The 17406-nt window shown below is 37.7% G+C and overlaps 1 protein-coding gene across 27 annotated transcripts in view; it reads left to right on the top strand.

Annotated features, from left to right (window-relative positions):
* The window catches only part of arid1b (AT-rich interaction domain 1B), a 156633-nt gene that overhangs the window by 29183 nt on the left and 110044 nt on the right, over positions 1 to 17406 (top strand). For 10 of the 27 annotated variants that reach the window (XR_015517942.1, XR_015517941.1, XM_087297782.1 and 7 more), the window contains 2 exon segments: positions 397 to 537; positions 16217 to 16315. Coding sequence is in view for 24 of the 27 variants with exons in the window: in XM_087297782.1 (XP_087153908.1) it covers positions 397 to 537; positions 16217 to 16315 (240 nt within the window). In the remaining 3 variants the exon portion in view is untranslated. 27 annotated transcript variants of the gene reach the window in all.

The following is a 17406-nucleotide window of genomic DNA, read 5'->3' as shown; positions in this document are numbered from 1 at the left end:
AAATATACTGAAAATCAACAAAAAGCCACACATATTTTAAATCAAAGCTACATTTTCCTGTTCATAAAAGTGCAAAACATTTAGCATCTGTCCTTTTACATGGCACAGGGAAATTTGAGAGTCACACCTGCTAGTAAATATAGTTGTCAACTCTGAACGCCGCCTGCTTCTACACTGTGAGAATCTTTTATTCCTGCCTCCAGACGTCACGCCCCAGATGCAGAAGTTTCAGATCGGATTAGCATTGTTAAATAGTCAGTTAATGTTCCGGGGCGGATCACCATTTAAAATGCTTCTCAGATTAATAGTAATAGTCCTTCTTGCCGTGACATGCCATGCGAAGCATTCGAGAAGTGTCTGACAGGTTTGTTTGTGTTTTTTCTGCTTTTCTCTCAGCAGATGCCAGCTCAGTATGGGCCACAAGGAATGAGTGGCTACTGTCAGCAGGGGCAGCCTCCGTATTTCAGCCCTCCACAACAGCAGTCCGCAGCCCCCTCTCAACCCCCCTACATGCAGCAGCGAGCTCCAACACAACAGGTAAGCATTCAGGCTACTTAAGGGCTAAAAATTGAACTAAACTGGCCTTGTGAAGATCCTCTAAAGTTTTTTTAAAGCATTTTTGAAAAATAGTTTAATGTTGTTATATTGTTGTTCCAAAACACTTGTCCAACTTTTACAACAAAATGTCCAAGCCTGTTCCTGGAAGCTCAGTGTCCTGCAATATTTGTTTGCAGCTAGAAAGGATACAACCGCAGCCAGAAGCTATGGTACATGGAGTACAATATTTTTTTCTTCTTCTTTTTTGTTTTACAAATTATGTTTTATTAACTACGCTTACTCCATGCCTAAACCTACCGCTGACAGTAAAGGAGAAAGAATTAAAGCACAAACTAAAATCATGCCATTTCAAGCTAAACCCAGCCAAAATGAAGCTGTTTATGAGTTTGTTTCTGCAGTTTGAAACAGGTCATCACTTACCCCAACCCTAAACCTACCCCTGAAAGTAAAGGTTAAAGAATCGAATAACAAACTGAAATCATGCCTTTTCAATCTAAACTTTCTTTAGGGAATTTGAAACAACTCACTACTTACCCCAACCCTAAACCTACCCCGACAGTAAAGGCCAAACAGTATAAAAGAACAAACAACTATGCCATTTGAAGCAAAATCCATCTAAAAGAAAGTTGTTTATGAGTTTGTTTCAGCAGTTTGAAACAGCTCACTACCACTGACAGTAAAGGCCAAGAATCAAAGAATGAACTGAAATCATGGCATTTCAAGAAAAATTAAGCCAAATCTAAGTTGTTTATAAGTTCTTTTTTGGCAGTTAGAAAAACTCACAACTTACCCCAACCCTAAACCTACCCCTGACCATAACAGCCAAAGAATTGAAGAACGAACTAGAATCACGCCATTTCAAGCACAATCCAGCCACATCTAAGTTGTTAATGAGTTTGTTTTGGCAGTTCGAAACAGCTCACTACTTACCTCAACCTGTAAACCTAACCCCAACAGTAAAGGCCAAGAACGAACTGAAATCATGTAATTTCAAGCAAAACCCAGCCAAAAGAAAGTTGTTTATAAGTTTGTTACGGCAGTTTGAAACAGCTCACCACTTACCCCAACCTGTAAACCTAACCCCAACAATAAAGGCCAAGAACCAAAGAACGAACTGAAATCACGCCATTTCAAGCAAAACCCAGCCAAATCTAAGTTGTTTATAAGTTTGTTACGGCAGTTTGAAACGGCTCACCGCTTACCCTAACTGTAAACCTAACATCAACAGTAAAGACCAAGAATCAAAGAACGAACTGAAATCATGTCATTTCAAGCAAAACCCAGCCAAGACGAAGTTGTTTATGAGTTTTTTTGGCAGTTAAAAACAGCTCACCACTTACCCCAACCCTAAAACTACCCCTGATCATAACAGCCAAAGAATCAAAGAATGAACTAGAATCACGCCATTTCAAGCACAATCCAGCCAAAAGGAAGTTGTTTATGAAGTTGTTACGGCAGTTTGAAACAGCTCACCACTTACCCCAACCATAAACCTAACCCCAACAGTAAAGGCCAAGAACCAAAGAACGAACTAGAATCACACCATTTCAAGCACAATCTAGCCAAAAGGGAGTTGTTTATAAGTTCGTTTTCGGCAGTTAGAAACAGCTCACCACTTGCCCCAACCCTAAACCCCTGACCATAACAGCCAAAGAATCGAAGAACGAACTAGAATCACGCCATTTTAAGCACAATCCAGCCAAAAGGAAGTTGTTAAAAAGTTTGTTACGGCAGTTCTAAATAGCTCACTACTTACCCCAACCATAAACCTACTCCTGACAATAAAGGCCAAGAATCAAAGAACAAACTGAAATCATGTCATTTCCAGCTACATCCAGCCAAAACTAGGTTGTTTATGAGTTTGTTACGGCAGTTCTAAAGAGCTCACCACTTACCCTAACTGTAAACCTAACCCCAACAGTAAAGGCCAAGAATCAAAGAACGAACTAGAATCAAACCATTTCAGGCCACAATCTAGATTTTGATAATACACACTGTCTGAGCTGGTGTATTAGCATACAGCGATCTGATTAGTTGAGGCTTCCGTTGGCGCTTGAAAAGTTGAGCAAGTCCCAACTTTTGCAGCGAGCAATGCCTCTGACACCGACGTTGACGCTGACGCCTCGTGTAAATAGGGTGTGAATGAGTTTTTTACAGTGTCTGCTATATTGTTAACATTGTTTTCATATATAAGAATATGGCCACGATGTAAATGCACAGTACAGTTATGAGCTTATTGCCACTTTTTATTGTCATGATAACATAATATCGTTGCCTTCAGTGATTTCTCAAATATAAATACAGCAACTGGAATAACTACAGCAGTCGCAATCGTCAATCACATATAAAGTATGAGTTTGTGATGACGTGTGCAGGTAAAATTTGAAGCCCTTCCACTTTATACTCTCTGTTTCAAGGCCAAAGGGAAGAGGTAGGGGTAAAAAATTTAATTGGGATTGGACCTAAAACTACTTCTATCTATAAATGTAATGTAATGTAATGTAATGTGTATTTATATAGCGCATTTATTGTGTATGGCCATACACCCAAAGCGCCTCACAATCATGAGGGGGGGTCTCTCCACACCACCACCAGTGTGCAGCATCCACTTGGATGATGCGACGGCAGCCACAGGACAACGGCGCCAGTGCGCTCACTACACACCAGCTATTGGTGGAGTGGAGTGACAGTGTTAGAGCCAATTCGGTGGAAGGGGATGATTGGGAAGCCATGATCTTAAGGGCCGATAGAGGGACTTTGGCCAGGACACCGGGGTTACACCCCTGCTCTTTCACCAGAAGTGCCATGGGATTTTTAATGACCACAGATAGTCAGGACCTCGGTTTAACGTCTCATCCGAAAGATGATAAATATATGTCCACATAAATATATGTGGATAACTTTTACTTTTGGTAATTCTTCCTGTAACTTTGTAGTGAGAAATTAAATTATTTTTATATTTTCTCCAAGTTCCATAATACAATCAGCTCCACCCCATCCTCTCTCTTTCTCTCTCCTTCACACACAAGTTGAGTATCTAGAGAAACACAGCTTTTGTCTTGTCTTTTTTTTCTATTACACACAGCTTGTTTTTAACGGGCTGCAGCACACACACTCCAATAGTTTGGAGAAAGCAGTAATAAGAAACTGGCCTTGAGTGGGTGTCTCAGGGGTGTGTGTGTAATATCAGGGAGGACAGCACTGCCATGCGCCTCATATTGCTATCACACTTTCTGTTTATTCCCTGGACCTTAAAGGCATTATTTTCATTTTCTCTTATATGACACTGAGGCTGATTGAGAAAAACGGTTTCATTTTCTTGCTCTGTGCCGTTGCTTCCAGTGCCTCTGACAGGAGAGATTGTGGGGCGCAGGAGCACTGCAGCAAGTGGGAGATACGGCAGGCTCCGGAATGTCTGAGAAAGTTTCCGGATTTTCAATTTTGACAAGGAAAAGTCACTTACTAGGAAGGTGATGCTATCTTGTGCTAACGAAATAGAAACCTTTGTTAATTTGAACTCCTTTGGACAATTGTTATTGCAGCAAAAACAAATACAATTCAGTCAAATTGTTCTGCTGTGAAAATATCATTTGTAGCGGAGAAGTAAATTATAAAGGAATGCAAGACGGAAGCATTTTCACTGGTGCTCTCTGTTTTGTCAGGAGTTTTTCTTCAGGCAGAACTTTGAACTTCAGAATGTTGTGAATTTGTCTGTGTTTCAATTTGCATACCAATATTTCATATAACACTGTAGTTATTGATGATGGAAGAGTATATTCCTTTTAAGACGATGCCACATTTACTATTGCCAGGGCTCAACAATAAGGACTGCCCGATGGCCCGGGGTCAGCATGAGAAATGCTCGGGACAGTAGACAGAATCGTTACTGACCCGATCGGGGCAGTGCTGCCTTGTTACTAAATTTTATAGACGGCAACATAACATGAAATTATTAAGCTAAAAGAGAACGTCTGCTTCCAACATTGTGGAAACATTTACATGCGTACAACACAACGGAAAAAATGATGTGTTGTTTTGCTCAGTTTGGCGTCACCTTTAAGTCAGCCACCTTTTGTTTTGCAATTAAACACCTGCACATTTTCCATACTGCTATATTTTACTGCTAAATATTTTAACATTTTTCAAATATTTAAATTCTAGATTCACAGACGTTATTTTGTGTATATTATTATATTATATATATTTTGGGGGCAAGGCAGTGAAGCAGTAGGTTTTGCTGTCGCCTCACAGCAAGAAGGTCGCTGGCGTCTCTGTCTGGAGTTTGCATGTTCTCCCTGCCTTCGCGTGGGTTTCCTCCGGGTGCTCCGGTTTCCCCCACAGTCCAAAGACATGCGGTACAGGTGAATTGGGTAGGCTAAAATTGTCCGTAGTGTATGAGTGTGTGTGTGAATGTGTGTGTGGATGATTCCCAGAGATGGGTTGCGGCTGGAAGGGCATCCGCTGCGTAAAAACCTGCTGGATAAGTTGGCGGTTCATTCCGCTGTGGCGACCCCGGAATATTAGTAAAGGGACTAAGCCGACAAGAAAATGAATGTATGAATGAATATATTTTGGGGGGGGGGGGGGGGGGGGGGCAGTGAAAATTTTGGCAGGGCAAGTAACAATTTAAGCCACTGGTCCAATCGGGCCAGTAGGACAAATCCTTAGCGTTGAACCTTGATTGCTGATTGAAATTTTGCAGGTGAAAAAAAGAGAAGCCTGGTTTGACATATAATAATAATACAATTGTGAGTAGGCATGGGATGATAACCATTTTTAAGGTATACCGCGGTTTTGAAAAGTCAAGGTTTTAAAACCATCCAAATTTTCTGTATATCGTTCCTATGGTATGTGTAAGATTTTTTATTAGCTTTTTAAATTTATTTTTTAGTTTTTTAGGACAACAGTATGTCCAGCAGAAAAGATATCCAAAGAAAAGCGCTCCTTTGAAATGAATGTGAGACCAAGGTGCAGGGGAGAACTGACCATTCAGAGCCCGAGATATATACACATATATACATATTTCTATGATCAGGAGTTTTCCTGCTGGTCAGTATGCAAATATTTATTTAAATTACGAAAATTATAATTTTGTATTACTTTTTTTTTACATCGATGGATAAGTGACCGCACGGAAATTGCCAGCAAAGAGCGTGTGTTTGTGTGCATGGATTTATATTCTCTGCTACCCTCGGTTCCGCAGCATCCGGTCACCCTCATTTGTAAGTCGCTTTGGATAAAAGCGTCTGCTAAATGACTAAATGTAAATGTAAATGGTCAGTGCTGCAAGACACTGCATTATCATCAATACTTGTTTAGCACAAAAGTTCGTAACGTATAAAAACGTCAAAAATGAAATCTTACCTATGAAATGTTCTGCCTTTGTGCTTTGCTTTGCTTGTTTACTACATCTGTACACAGCGCTCAAGTCCAGCATCTTCACAGTGACGTTAGTCTCGGCTAGTTTGTTTGAATGACATTCGTCTTGGTGCACTGTACAAATATGGCGGCGCTATTGACGCATGCTCAGGGTCTGTATGCGATATCTAGTGTATATATCTATGGCAAAGTACAGAGTTAGCTACAAACTAGCGTGCTGTTGCTAATGTGCGATTTACAGTACGTTGCAGTTTAAGAGAACTTACAGACAGCTGATGCTCCCATTGTATTCATATTTGATTTTAAACCGATGTAGGAGTTTTTAATACACAAATACATGGTTAAATAGTGTAGTGTACATACATTTTTGTGATGCTGATCTCAGATTCTGTGTAGTTTGTGAATTAGGACGCAGCATTATATTTTACAAATGATGGTTCATTGCCGAAGAGCCTGAAGGCTGTTTAATATTTGCTGCTGAGCAAGCTCTCCTCCTCATCCCCGGAGTCACCATCCTTGGTCTGTTTAAAATCAACCGCTAAATCAAAGCACTGGCTTTCATTATAGCTTCACAGAGTGGTCTCTTTATGACCCCCAGCCTGAAGTTCTGCTCCGATTTGGAGTATACCGTCAATTAGCACCATGTGCTGGCCATGAAAGGTACATCCAACTGACCCAGTCTCAGAACATCTGCTGACCATACCATTTAAAAAGACTCAGGTTGTTTTTTCAGCCATTTTCTCTCTTTTTTTATTTTGGTTCTGCACAATAAATCCAATTATTTTTCATGATCACAACTTCCTCTCTCATTTAATTAAGCCTAATCATCTTTGATATTTGCCTACTGGCTCTTTATCCTGAAAATGTTTCATTTTCATTTGACATTTACGTTATCCTGCATTGGTAACAAGCCTCCGCAACCTCCATCCAGCTGGTTACCCGCAAGAAATTTGTTTTGTTTATTAAACAAAAATGTGGATATTTAAAATATATATATACAGTTGAAGTAAGAATTATTAGCCCCCCGTTTATTTTTTTTCTCAATTTTTGTTTAACTGAGAGATTTTTTCAACACATTTTTAAACATAATAGTTTTAATAACTCAACTCTAATAACTTTGCCATGATGACAGTAAATAATATTTGACTAGATATTTTTCAAGACACTTCTGTACAGCATAATGTGACATTTAAAGGCTTTCCTAGGTTAATTAGATTAACTAGGCAGGTTAGGGTAATTAGGCAAATTATTGAATATGATGGTTTGTTCTGTAGACTATCAAAAAAAAAAAAAAGCTTGAAAGGGGCTAATAACTTTTGTCCTTAAAATAGTTTAAAAAAAACTAAAAACTGCTTTTATTCTAGCCAAAATAAAACAAATAAGACTTTTTTCCAGAAGAAAAAATATTATCAGAAATACTGTGGAAATTTTCTTTCTCTGTTACACATCATTTGGAAAATATTTAAAAAAGAAGAAAAAAAAATTCAAAGGGGGGCTAATAATAATTCTGACTTCAACTGTATATATATATATATATATATATATATATATATATATATATATATATATATATATATATATATATATATATATATATATATATATAATGTGAGGTTTGTGTTCCTCTATTGAAATTTCAAATGTTAAAAAAGAAATCAGATTTGATCATGAAAGCTCTTGCTTTTTGAAGTTTAAGAAACAATGCTTGAGAAAAAAATGTAAAGGTTTGGAGAGACACAAGGGTGATCAAGGAGTAAATGACATTTCATTTTGGTGTAAATTCAGACTTTAGAGTTTTTAATCAGATATACACAATTCCCTATGTGCACATGTTCTCACTGCTTTAAAACTGCTAAAATAGTCGGCGCCAGTGGTGTAGTGGTTAGTGCGTCGACAGATGCACTCCGGTACTCGCGTCGACCCGGGTTCGATTCCGCCTCGTGGTCCTATGCCAATCCTTCCCCTCTCTCTGCTCCCCATGCTTTCCTGTCAATTCTCTACTGTCCTAGCAAAAATAAAGGTGAAAACCCCTAAAAAATAGTTTTAAAAATAAAAAATAAAACTGATAAATATGCAAAAAACACAAAATATAAGTAAAAAAAATACTAAAATATTTTTTTAGGGGTAAACAAAAATATGTAAAAAAATATTAGCCCTCCTGAATTATTAGCCCCCCTGTTTATTTTTTCCCCCAATTTCTGTTTAACAGAGAGAAATCTTTTTTTATTGGAGTAATTAATACACATTGGACTCGGTGTGCAAAAAACACCTTCAATTCAGACTTTAGTGTGCAAAGGTCTTAACTCTAAGCCAATGTTCACTTTTCTATTTATTTGAGTTGCTGTTTTTAGAGAAAATACTTAAACACTATAGTATTAAGATACAAATTATACCAAACGAAATTCATTTCAAAAATATATTTTTGCATAAAAAATTTACAAATTGTATTTTGGTTTGTGCCTGTTTAGTGTATCAAAAACCTCTGTCATATGTTTGCTAATTTTTTAATATGTCATTTTTTTTAAAGATATGTCTTGAGCATCTGATTTTTCCTTGGTACTGATGTATGTTCATTTGACTCAATTTCTGTTTAAAAGAGAGAAGATTTTTTAAAAATGGATTAATTAATGCACATTGGGCTCAGTGTGCATTAAACAGCGCATAAATTTCAGACTTTAATGTGCAGAGGTCGTAACCGTAAGCCAATGTTCACTTTAATATTTATTTGAGATGTTGTTCTATTGGAAAAAACTTTAAAGGGCCACGAAACCCCCCTGTCTCAGCGAGGTGTTTTCACACCTCTTGTTTGGAAAAAGTCAGGAAAGTGGGTGTGTCCAGCTCTGTTTAGGTGGGGGTGTAGGAGGAGGGAAAGAGGGAAGGTGCATAAAAATTTGCATAAAAATGGGAGTGTTGGTTTGAGCACATGCTGATTTTCACAGAGGCAAAACAAACACATAGACGCAAGGGGGAAAGACAGTGACTGTGTTTACATGGACATGAGTAGTCAAATTATTTGCCAAATTATTAAATAGTGGACTTTAACAGCTGTTTGGCTCTTTCATTCAGGGATTTCATTCATGCCCCTCGTGACAAATGAGATATTTGATTTGACGAACTGCTGGAAGCCTGTATTTTTAATGCAATGTTTGTTACCGCACGGCGAATGAGAGAAAAAAAAACCCCTTCGCATTTCTCGGTAACTTAGACGCACTTGGTAGGTAGCGTCACAAAGCCGCGTGTGTTATTCCTTTCACAAAATGCGGCGAAAATCCTAAACAATGGTAATAGATTGATTGCTGTGTTTACATGTTTACACTCGGGAGAGCAGCATTTACAGCAGATCTTTCAGTCCATAATATTGTAGTGATATTAACGTAGTGTAAACTTAGTAACTAAATCATTTTGACTACAGTCTGTCTTTAAACACTGAAAGAGTACGGCTGACGATACTAACTAACTTAGCCTCTGAATAAACAAACAAAGAGCACTGATTGCCTACTTACCAAATCTGTAGAGACAGAACCATCAACACCAACTGGAGCCGCGTCTTTATTAAAATGGAGACAAGCGGCAAATCCGGATCTCATCATTTCCAGATGAGAAAAGCTCTCGGATAAAAAAAAGTTCCTTTGACACGTTTTTTTTGTCACGCGTCACATGTACTGTAATCCACACGTGAGTCCAGCTGCGCTCTCATAGCGGGAAATGAAAACAAATTTTCAATGCAGCACATTATAAAAGCAACACTGACAACCCGTATCTCCAAACAATTCTTCTTCTCCCACTTGTTTTGGCAACACTGCGTGGCGCCTCTCTGCCGTCTGAACACTGTAACAGGCAAAAGCTATCATGCATATTAATGAAGTTGCACCGTATACACAATAGAGCGCGCTGATTAGTTTGAGCCAATTTAATGCTGCACACTCAAAGATGTCACGATGCACTCGCAGACATCCAGTCAACACGCTGGAATACACGCAAGTGTCTAATCGGCTTGACGCAGCTTAAAAAATTAGTTTCAAACCAGAAGAACGAATTTGCTCGAAATAACTCAAAAACAACCGATTCACACTCTGTAGTAAAATATATGTGTCCTAATAGTGTTTTTAGCAGCGTGGGACACATATATAACTGTCAACAACTTGTGTTTTGGTGTTTGGTGACCCTTTAACACTATAGTACGTAATTTTGAATGCTTGGACGTTATTATTGGAAATAGGTTAGCTTATGAGAAAATGTTGTGATTTTTCATAATGCTAAAAGTAACGAGTGGAATGCGTTTCTATCACAAATGTAATACATAAGATCAAATGTTTTCCAATTGCGATTATATAAAAGTGCAATAATTGAAGTGTTTGCGTCGCAGATAACACAAAAGCAGCATTCACCGACAGACCAATTTGGGATTTGATCGAATGACTTTTGGCTGACTGTGATATTATTGGTAATTTGGACGTTTCCCTACTCGCATGGCCTCAGTGACAATCAGCAGAAAGAAAATAATGAGAGAGAAAGCCATTATATTTTAATGAAATATAACCTTCTTTTTGTTATTACAATATCGTACGCTGATGAATCGGGCGCAGTGAGACCAGGGACATTTATTATGAAAGTAAATACTGTCAATTTTGCTTTTTATGCTGTCTTTAAAGAGACATTATGTCCCTCATGCGCCAGCTCAACATCAAAACTGCACAGGGGTGATGCAATTTCAGACAAGGCCTTACAACAGCGCATTAATCACACCGAAGGGATGTTTTACGTTTTATCTGGAGCTCAAAGAACGATCCGTTAATCATTGTGCTGAAACCGCTTAGCCACAAGGGACAAAGGGGGGAAAAAAAGCCATAAAGAGATGGATTTGATGTTTTCACTGACATGTTGAGTTTTTACGAGTCTCAGATGTGTTTGTCTTCTTACAGCGACGTTTTCATCTAGACACACCCTGTGTAAACACGTCTCGTTCAACACGGCCTCGCGCTTTAGAGAAAACATGAATTATATGAAGAAACCGAGCAGAAAGCTCGACGTATTGACCTCAAAAACTCCTTCCTGAGGCGATCGGAGATATTTCGTTGATGTTTCCTTTTTTTCTTGTTTTTATTAAGCCTCTCACACAATCCATAAACAGAAGAGGGAAAAAAACAACAGGAATAAAAACACTCATACAAGAAAAGCAGCTACTTCACAACGAAAAGCTGCATGGATAAAACTTTAATAGAATTATAATATTGCACTTCTGACGGTATGATAACCTTGGATAAAAATATCACGGTTGCACAATATTGTTTATTATTACTACTCTAAAATGTAGTCTTTTTCAATTTTGGGTATAAAACAACACATTTCCCCCCCTTTGAAAGCAATATATATACAGTTGAAGTCAGAATTATTAGCACCCTTTTGATTTTGATTTTCTTTTTTTAATATATATTTCAAATGATGTTTAACAGAGCAAGGAAATTTTCACAGTATGTCTGATAATATTTTTTCTTCTGGAGAAAGTCTCATTTGTTTTATTTCGGCTAGAATAAAAGCAGTTATTAATTTAAAAAAAAAAAAACATTTTTGGGACAAAATTATTAGCCCCTTTAAGCAAATCTTTTTTTTTGATAATCTAAAGAACAAACCATCGTTATACAATAACTTGAGAAATTGCCCTAAACTGCATAGTTCACCTTATTAAACTAGTTAAGCCTTTAATGTCACTTTAAGCTGTATAGAAGAGTCTTGAAAAATATCTAATAAAATATTATTTACTGTCATCATGGCAAAGATAAAATAAATCAGTTATTAGAAATAAGTTTTTAAAACTATTATTCTTAGAAATGAGCTAAAACAGTCTTCCCAGAACATAACAGAATTTGTGGAAAAAAAAAAAAACAGGGGCGCTAATAATTCAGGGGGGCTAATAATTCTGACTTCAACTGTATATATATATATATATATATATATATATATATATATATATATATATATATATATATAATTTTTTTTTTTGAAAGATTTAAAATATTTTAGAGCTGTAAACAGCTCAAGCTAAATAATTTAAATAAATCATTGACTTCTGCTGTTTTCATTAGTTTCAAAAACACTGATTTCTTTACAGTTTAAAATGGTATCTTTGGATATGTTTTCTGCTGGAGATACTGTTGTCCTAAAAAACAAAAGCAAAAATAAATAAAATCTTTTAAATATTTAAACAAGTGCATTTGAATGACTTGTTGCGCTTGTGATAAAAATGTCTTGTATTTGCAGTGGCTACTGTAAATTCTGTATTGTGATAACTAGGTTCTAAACAAAATCGTTTGTGCATCGATATCACAACGTGTATCTGCCATAGTCACCTTGCAGGATTAGATTATTTATTAAAAATTAAAAGCAAAGATATTATTAAATATTATTATTTTTCGTCAATTATTCAATGGTGACCATGTTGTTTTACAACTGATTGTTCAGTTTCCATACTTGAATATTGTTAGACTCCCCAGAAAACCGTAAAGCATTGTCTATTTGATTTTGGCTTATAATTTATTATAATTTACGCAGATGCACTTTAGACTTGATCATCAAAAGACTTGATAATTCCACTTGATCTAAATGAAACCTTTTCTAATAGAGCTATTCAACTCATCTGGTGATATTATATTCATATCTCAATGTACAGTTGAAGTCAGAATTTTTAGCCCCCCTTTGAATCTTTTTTCTTTTTTAAATGTTTCCCAAATGATGTTTAACAGAGCAAGGAAATTTTCACAGTATGTCTGATAATATTTTTTCTTCTGGAGAAAGTATTGTTTGTTTTATTTTGGCTAGAATAAAAGCAGTTTTTAATTTTTTAAACACCATTTTAAGGACAATATTATTAGCCCCTTTAAGCTTTTTATTTTAATAGTCTACAGAACAAACCATCGTTATACAATAACTTTCCTAATTACCCTAACCTGCTTAGTTAACCTAATTAACCTAGTTAAGCCTTTAAATGTCACTTTAAGCTGTATAGAAGTGTCTTAAAAAATATCTAGTCAAATATTATTTACTGTCATCATGGCAAAGAGAAAATAAATCAGTTATTAGAGATGAGTTATCAAAACTATTATGTTTAGAAATGTGTTGAAGAAATCTTCTCTCCGATAAACAAAATTGGGGAAAAAATAAACAATAATTCTGATTTCAACTGTATATCACAATGCCAAATATTGTGCAGCCCTAGTGAAAATAACCCAACCTGACATAGTGAAAGTAACTTTTGAGTGTTGGAGAGAAAAAGCACGTGTCCTTTGGGAGCTTTCACATAGTTTTCCTGTGACGCCGTAAATCTCGGAGGTCTCTCTGTCCGTTATCACAGCAGAGCAGCTGTTACGCTTCTGAATCAGCACATGCCTGAGCGGTGATGTAATGGCCCAACTGTAAACAGCCGTCTGTGTGTGTGGCCTGGCCATGACCCAGTGTCAGTATACACACACGCACACACATATGGCTCCGTCTGGCTTGGGGATGCCCCCTGTCTGCCTCCCCCACCCCCTTCTCTTTTTTTTCCCCATCCAGTTTTATTTTCCCACTGTTGAATGAAGTGAGCGAGGAGGGAGTGCAGGGTGATGTTTGTGTACATGAGTATAGGGCGACCTTAGTTGGCACACATTCTGAGCACGTTTTCTTTTCTGTAGTGTGTTTGCCGAGGGAAGTCTTGTATCCACTTTTGCAGAGAAGATGGCGTAATAAGTTTCTTTTGGCTCCGTGTCTATAGGATTAGTGCGACACAGGGCCAAGACCCAGGGCCAATTTTTTCTCTCTCGTAATATTTAGTTGAGAATAATTCAGCTTGTTTGCTTGTTTATAGTTAGTGGTACATTTTAATGATTTGTTAAAAAAAAAATTAGAATATATTGCTAGTCAGCTTTTATGCTTGGTTAAATTATTAGATCATTTAAACGATTTGTTGAAATTAAAAACGTAACTTGTGTTTTTAAAAATTAGATCAGTAATCTGTTGTGTATGCCAAATATTTCAGGTGTTTTTTTGGCTGTTTTTAGGATTTAAATTGTATTCTGATTTGGGTTGGGCGATGTTGACCAAATTGGCATCGTTTAATTAATTGTAGTGTAGCCCAAATTAATTTATATTTATTACTTGCGTACTTATTTTTTATTAGAAAAATGTGTAGAATAACAACAGATCAATAAATCTTTTTTCTTTTGTATGATAGCACATATTGACCAGGCATACTTCTTATTTTTCTGGTATGCAGAGAAGGGTTGCAGAAAGAGGAAGTATGTCTGGGATACAAGAGCCAAAGGACTGCAGAATGACTGATAAGTGACGTTACAGCAAAACTCCACCTGTTAATATCTGTTGTGTATATATACTGGAGTCAGGGAAATATATGTTAGTTGCGAACCTCTTGAATGTAATTCTTGTATTGCATTGGGGTAACGTAACCCAGAGCTGTCATCAAATTATTAGTTTGTATCTAATAAATAACTTATATTTTTGGCATTTAAGAAAACCCTCTCTAGACTTTTTCTTATCGAACACACTTGGAATTGACTTGATATTCCAACAGTAGCCTACTGTTTTCACTACCTGACCCACATGGTCTTTGGTTTACCCATAATCAAACCATAAAAGTTACACACAAATGACCACTTGTCAATTAGTTTTTTCTGATCTGTGTCGTTCTAATGGCTTTTCCCAAAGCTGGTGGAGGAGACGAGAGTTCATCTGGAGTTCATTGTAATTTGTATTGTAATTGATGATAACTTTCTTATTTTATTATTATTTTGAGGAAATAATAACAAGTAGGATGCTAGGGCTCGACCGTTTTGGTCGTATATGCACCCGAAATTTTATCTACGCGACATTAAAATATATTTGGAAGCATTTGGGCGAGTACATTCACTTTCACTATTTTCATTGCAAAATCCTCATCGTGTGCTCGGAATTAGGAGACAATGCAGAATGCATCTTTGCACTTAAAAACGCCAAACATAGCACTCAGGAAAAGTTGTTATGTGAACTTGCTCAAATAAAAAAAAAGCCCGCTGTGTGGTCTAGGTTGCTGTAATTAATTTTGGTGGTTCCTGCACATGTCCGTTATCATAGGAAAAAAGAAAAATGTCTCTACCATAATCTATGCAAAACTAATTGTATTCCAGCTGATGAGAGGTGCTATACAAGCCACAGGGACCGATCCTTGTTTTCATATTTCGCTATTCTTTTGTTTGATCAAACATAATTCACTGTGTTTGGACCACGTCTGACATATAAAAGGATTACTTATGCACATCACCTCAAAAACTGAGGAGAATGGCCCTGAAGTGCACAGCATAAGGTAAGAGATGACAGCTGTCTGTGCTATCTGGGGCTGCTTATTGATCATAAATGTATTGTTTTCACTTCTGCGCCATGGAAACACCGCGATTCATTTAACAACGGTTTGATATGTGAATATAATTCAGTAAAAAGAATGCTAGAACCGTATGAGCACAGGCAAGAGCTTTCATTTGAGCTATAACTTGTACATGTGCCATATATGAACCATATGAAAAATATGAAAATGAACCAATGTTCAATACCCAGCTCGGGTATCCAAAATACTGTGTATTTAAGAGTTAATAACTTTTGTACAGTAGCATAAAAAACAAAGTGATGCATATGTGCATAAATATAGATTCTACCCTTTCATACAAAACCACTTTCGGAGGTCTGGTGCAATGCTAGCCCTTTAAATCTTAAAGCGAAAGTCGACGACGTCACGGACCCGGAACTGGTATCAGATCACTCTCTTCAGTCAACAGCCAACGCCCATTCTAAACATTGAATTGAACCAAAGCAATCTGACATTAACCCAATGAAAGGCGACCTGAGAATCCAACTAGCCAGACCAGCGCTAAACGAAGCCCTGATGAAGCCGAATGGCCAACCACACAGTGGGCTAGCTGTATTAATGCATATCTATAGATCCCCCCTTATGCAGATGGCATCATTTTATGGTTGATATGAGTGTATGGTGTATGTTTGAGCTATCAGACATCTCTCAGCACTTCTGCACGATCTGCTCGCGTAAATCACAGAGTTAGTGGATGAAGTGAAATTACGGGCTGTTATCATCATCACGCTGTCTGCAGCTGTCTAATTACCTTCTTCCGTGTGAATCAAGGCCTGCAAATGTACAGCTCCTCAAACTTTCTGAGTTCTTCTGTGGATACTTCTTTTTAAAGTTTTTTTTTTTTTTCATCAGGCATTCCCCGTTCCTCATTTTCTCTGCTTATCCCCACAGGACACACTGCAGGAGGGATATGGCAGCAGGGGACAGTCTGGAAAACCAAACCACGATGACATGGGTCTTACTCAGCAGGACCGCCCGTCTAGCCTCCCGGTGAGACATTACAGTCCTATATTTGTCTGAGATTTTGGTCCAAATGGTTTTCCGGGGGTTGGTCCGACCCCCTCCAGCCTAACCGTAGGTTCACACCGAAAGCGGCGAGAGCGTCAAAGTAGCCGGAAGTCATTCATTTTCAATGAGAGCCGGTGGCGATAGGCGGCGAGGAGCAGCGCGGCGCGTCTTCGCCGGCATGAGCGTCGATGAGAGTTGAAATGAAGTCAACTTTATGGTAATGAGCTATGACGCGGTTCGGCGGCAAGCAATCAGAATGAAGACGTCCACCGCTTTATAGGAGTTCAGAGAACACGGACCTGTGAACTTTGGTTCCGACCACAGTTGTTCCCAAGGGACTATTGCGATCGCCGGATTTCCAATTATTTACAATGTTTTCCTACAGGAACATACATTAAATAAGTTACTGGCGAGTTACTGATGTGCGTTAATGTTATATAAATTTATCTTAAAAAAGTGGGAATCTCACGCGATGTGACAGTACTGCTGCTTCAGGATGTTTCAGACATATGGACACATATTGGATAAATAGAGCAAAGCCACACCACATGCAACTTGATCTTCCATTGTTGTATGAATTTGATAAGAAGTGCGCAACATTTTCACGCTAGAAACATGTTTTATGCAGGTATGTAACTGATATACTGCAACGGCTCCTTTAAATATGAGATCAATGTAGCGAGTTTTGACCAAGCGGCAACCTCCCGCTCTCCCTCAGGAAGCCAATACGGAAGTAACTAAAACTGCAATTCATCCGAAATTCCGCTAGTCCTGGCCGCTCCTGGCTCCAAAACAGAGCAAATTTCAATTGAGCCCACTGTTAGAATGGCCAACTTTACAGCAGAAAAAAAGGTGTTTACAGCCTGGTACAAAAAAAGATTTTGGTTCATACAGCTAATATTACCCTTCATGACAACTGTGAGGGGGGTGAATTTTTTTATAACTCATCCGTTTCCTTTATATTAAGTTATATTAAGTTTGCATAATTAAGGGAGTGGCCACTTGAGTGACAGTTAGGTCTCGCTGGTCGCCGTCACGTCACCTCTGCAGATTAGCCACTGAACTCGGCATAT

Source organism: Danio rerio, chromosome 20 (assembly GCF_052040795.2).
Source record: "Danio rerio strain M-AB ecotype USA chromosome 20, GRCz13ab, whole genome shotgun sequence".
Classification (NCBI taxonomy): Eukaryota; Metazoa; Chordata; class Actinopteri; order Cypriniformes; family Danionidae; genus Danio; species Danio rerio.
This window is presented reverse-complemented; position numbering and strand designations above follow the sequence as displayed.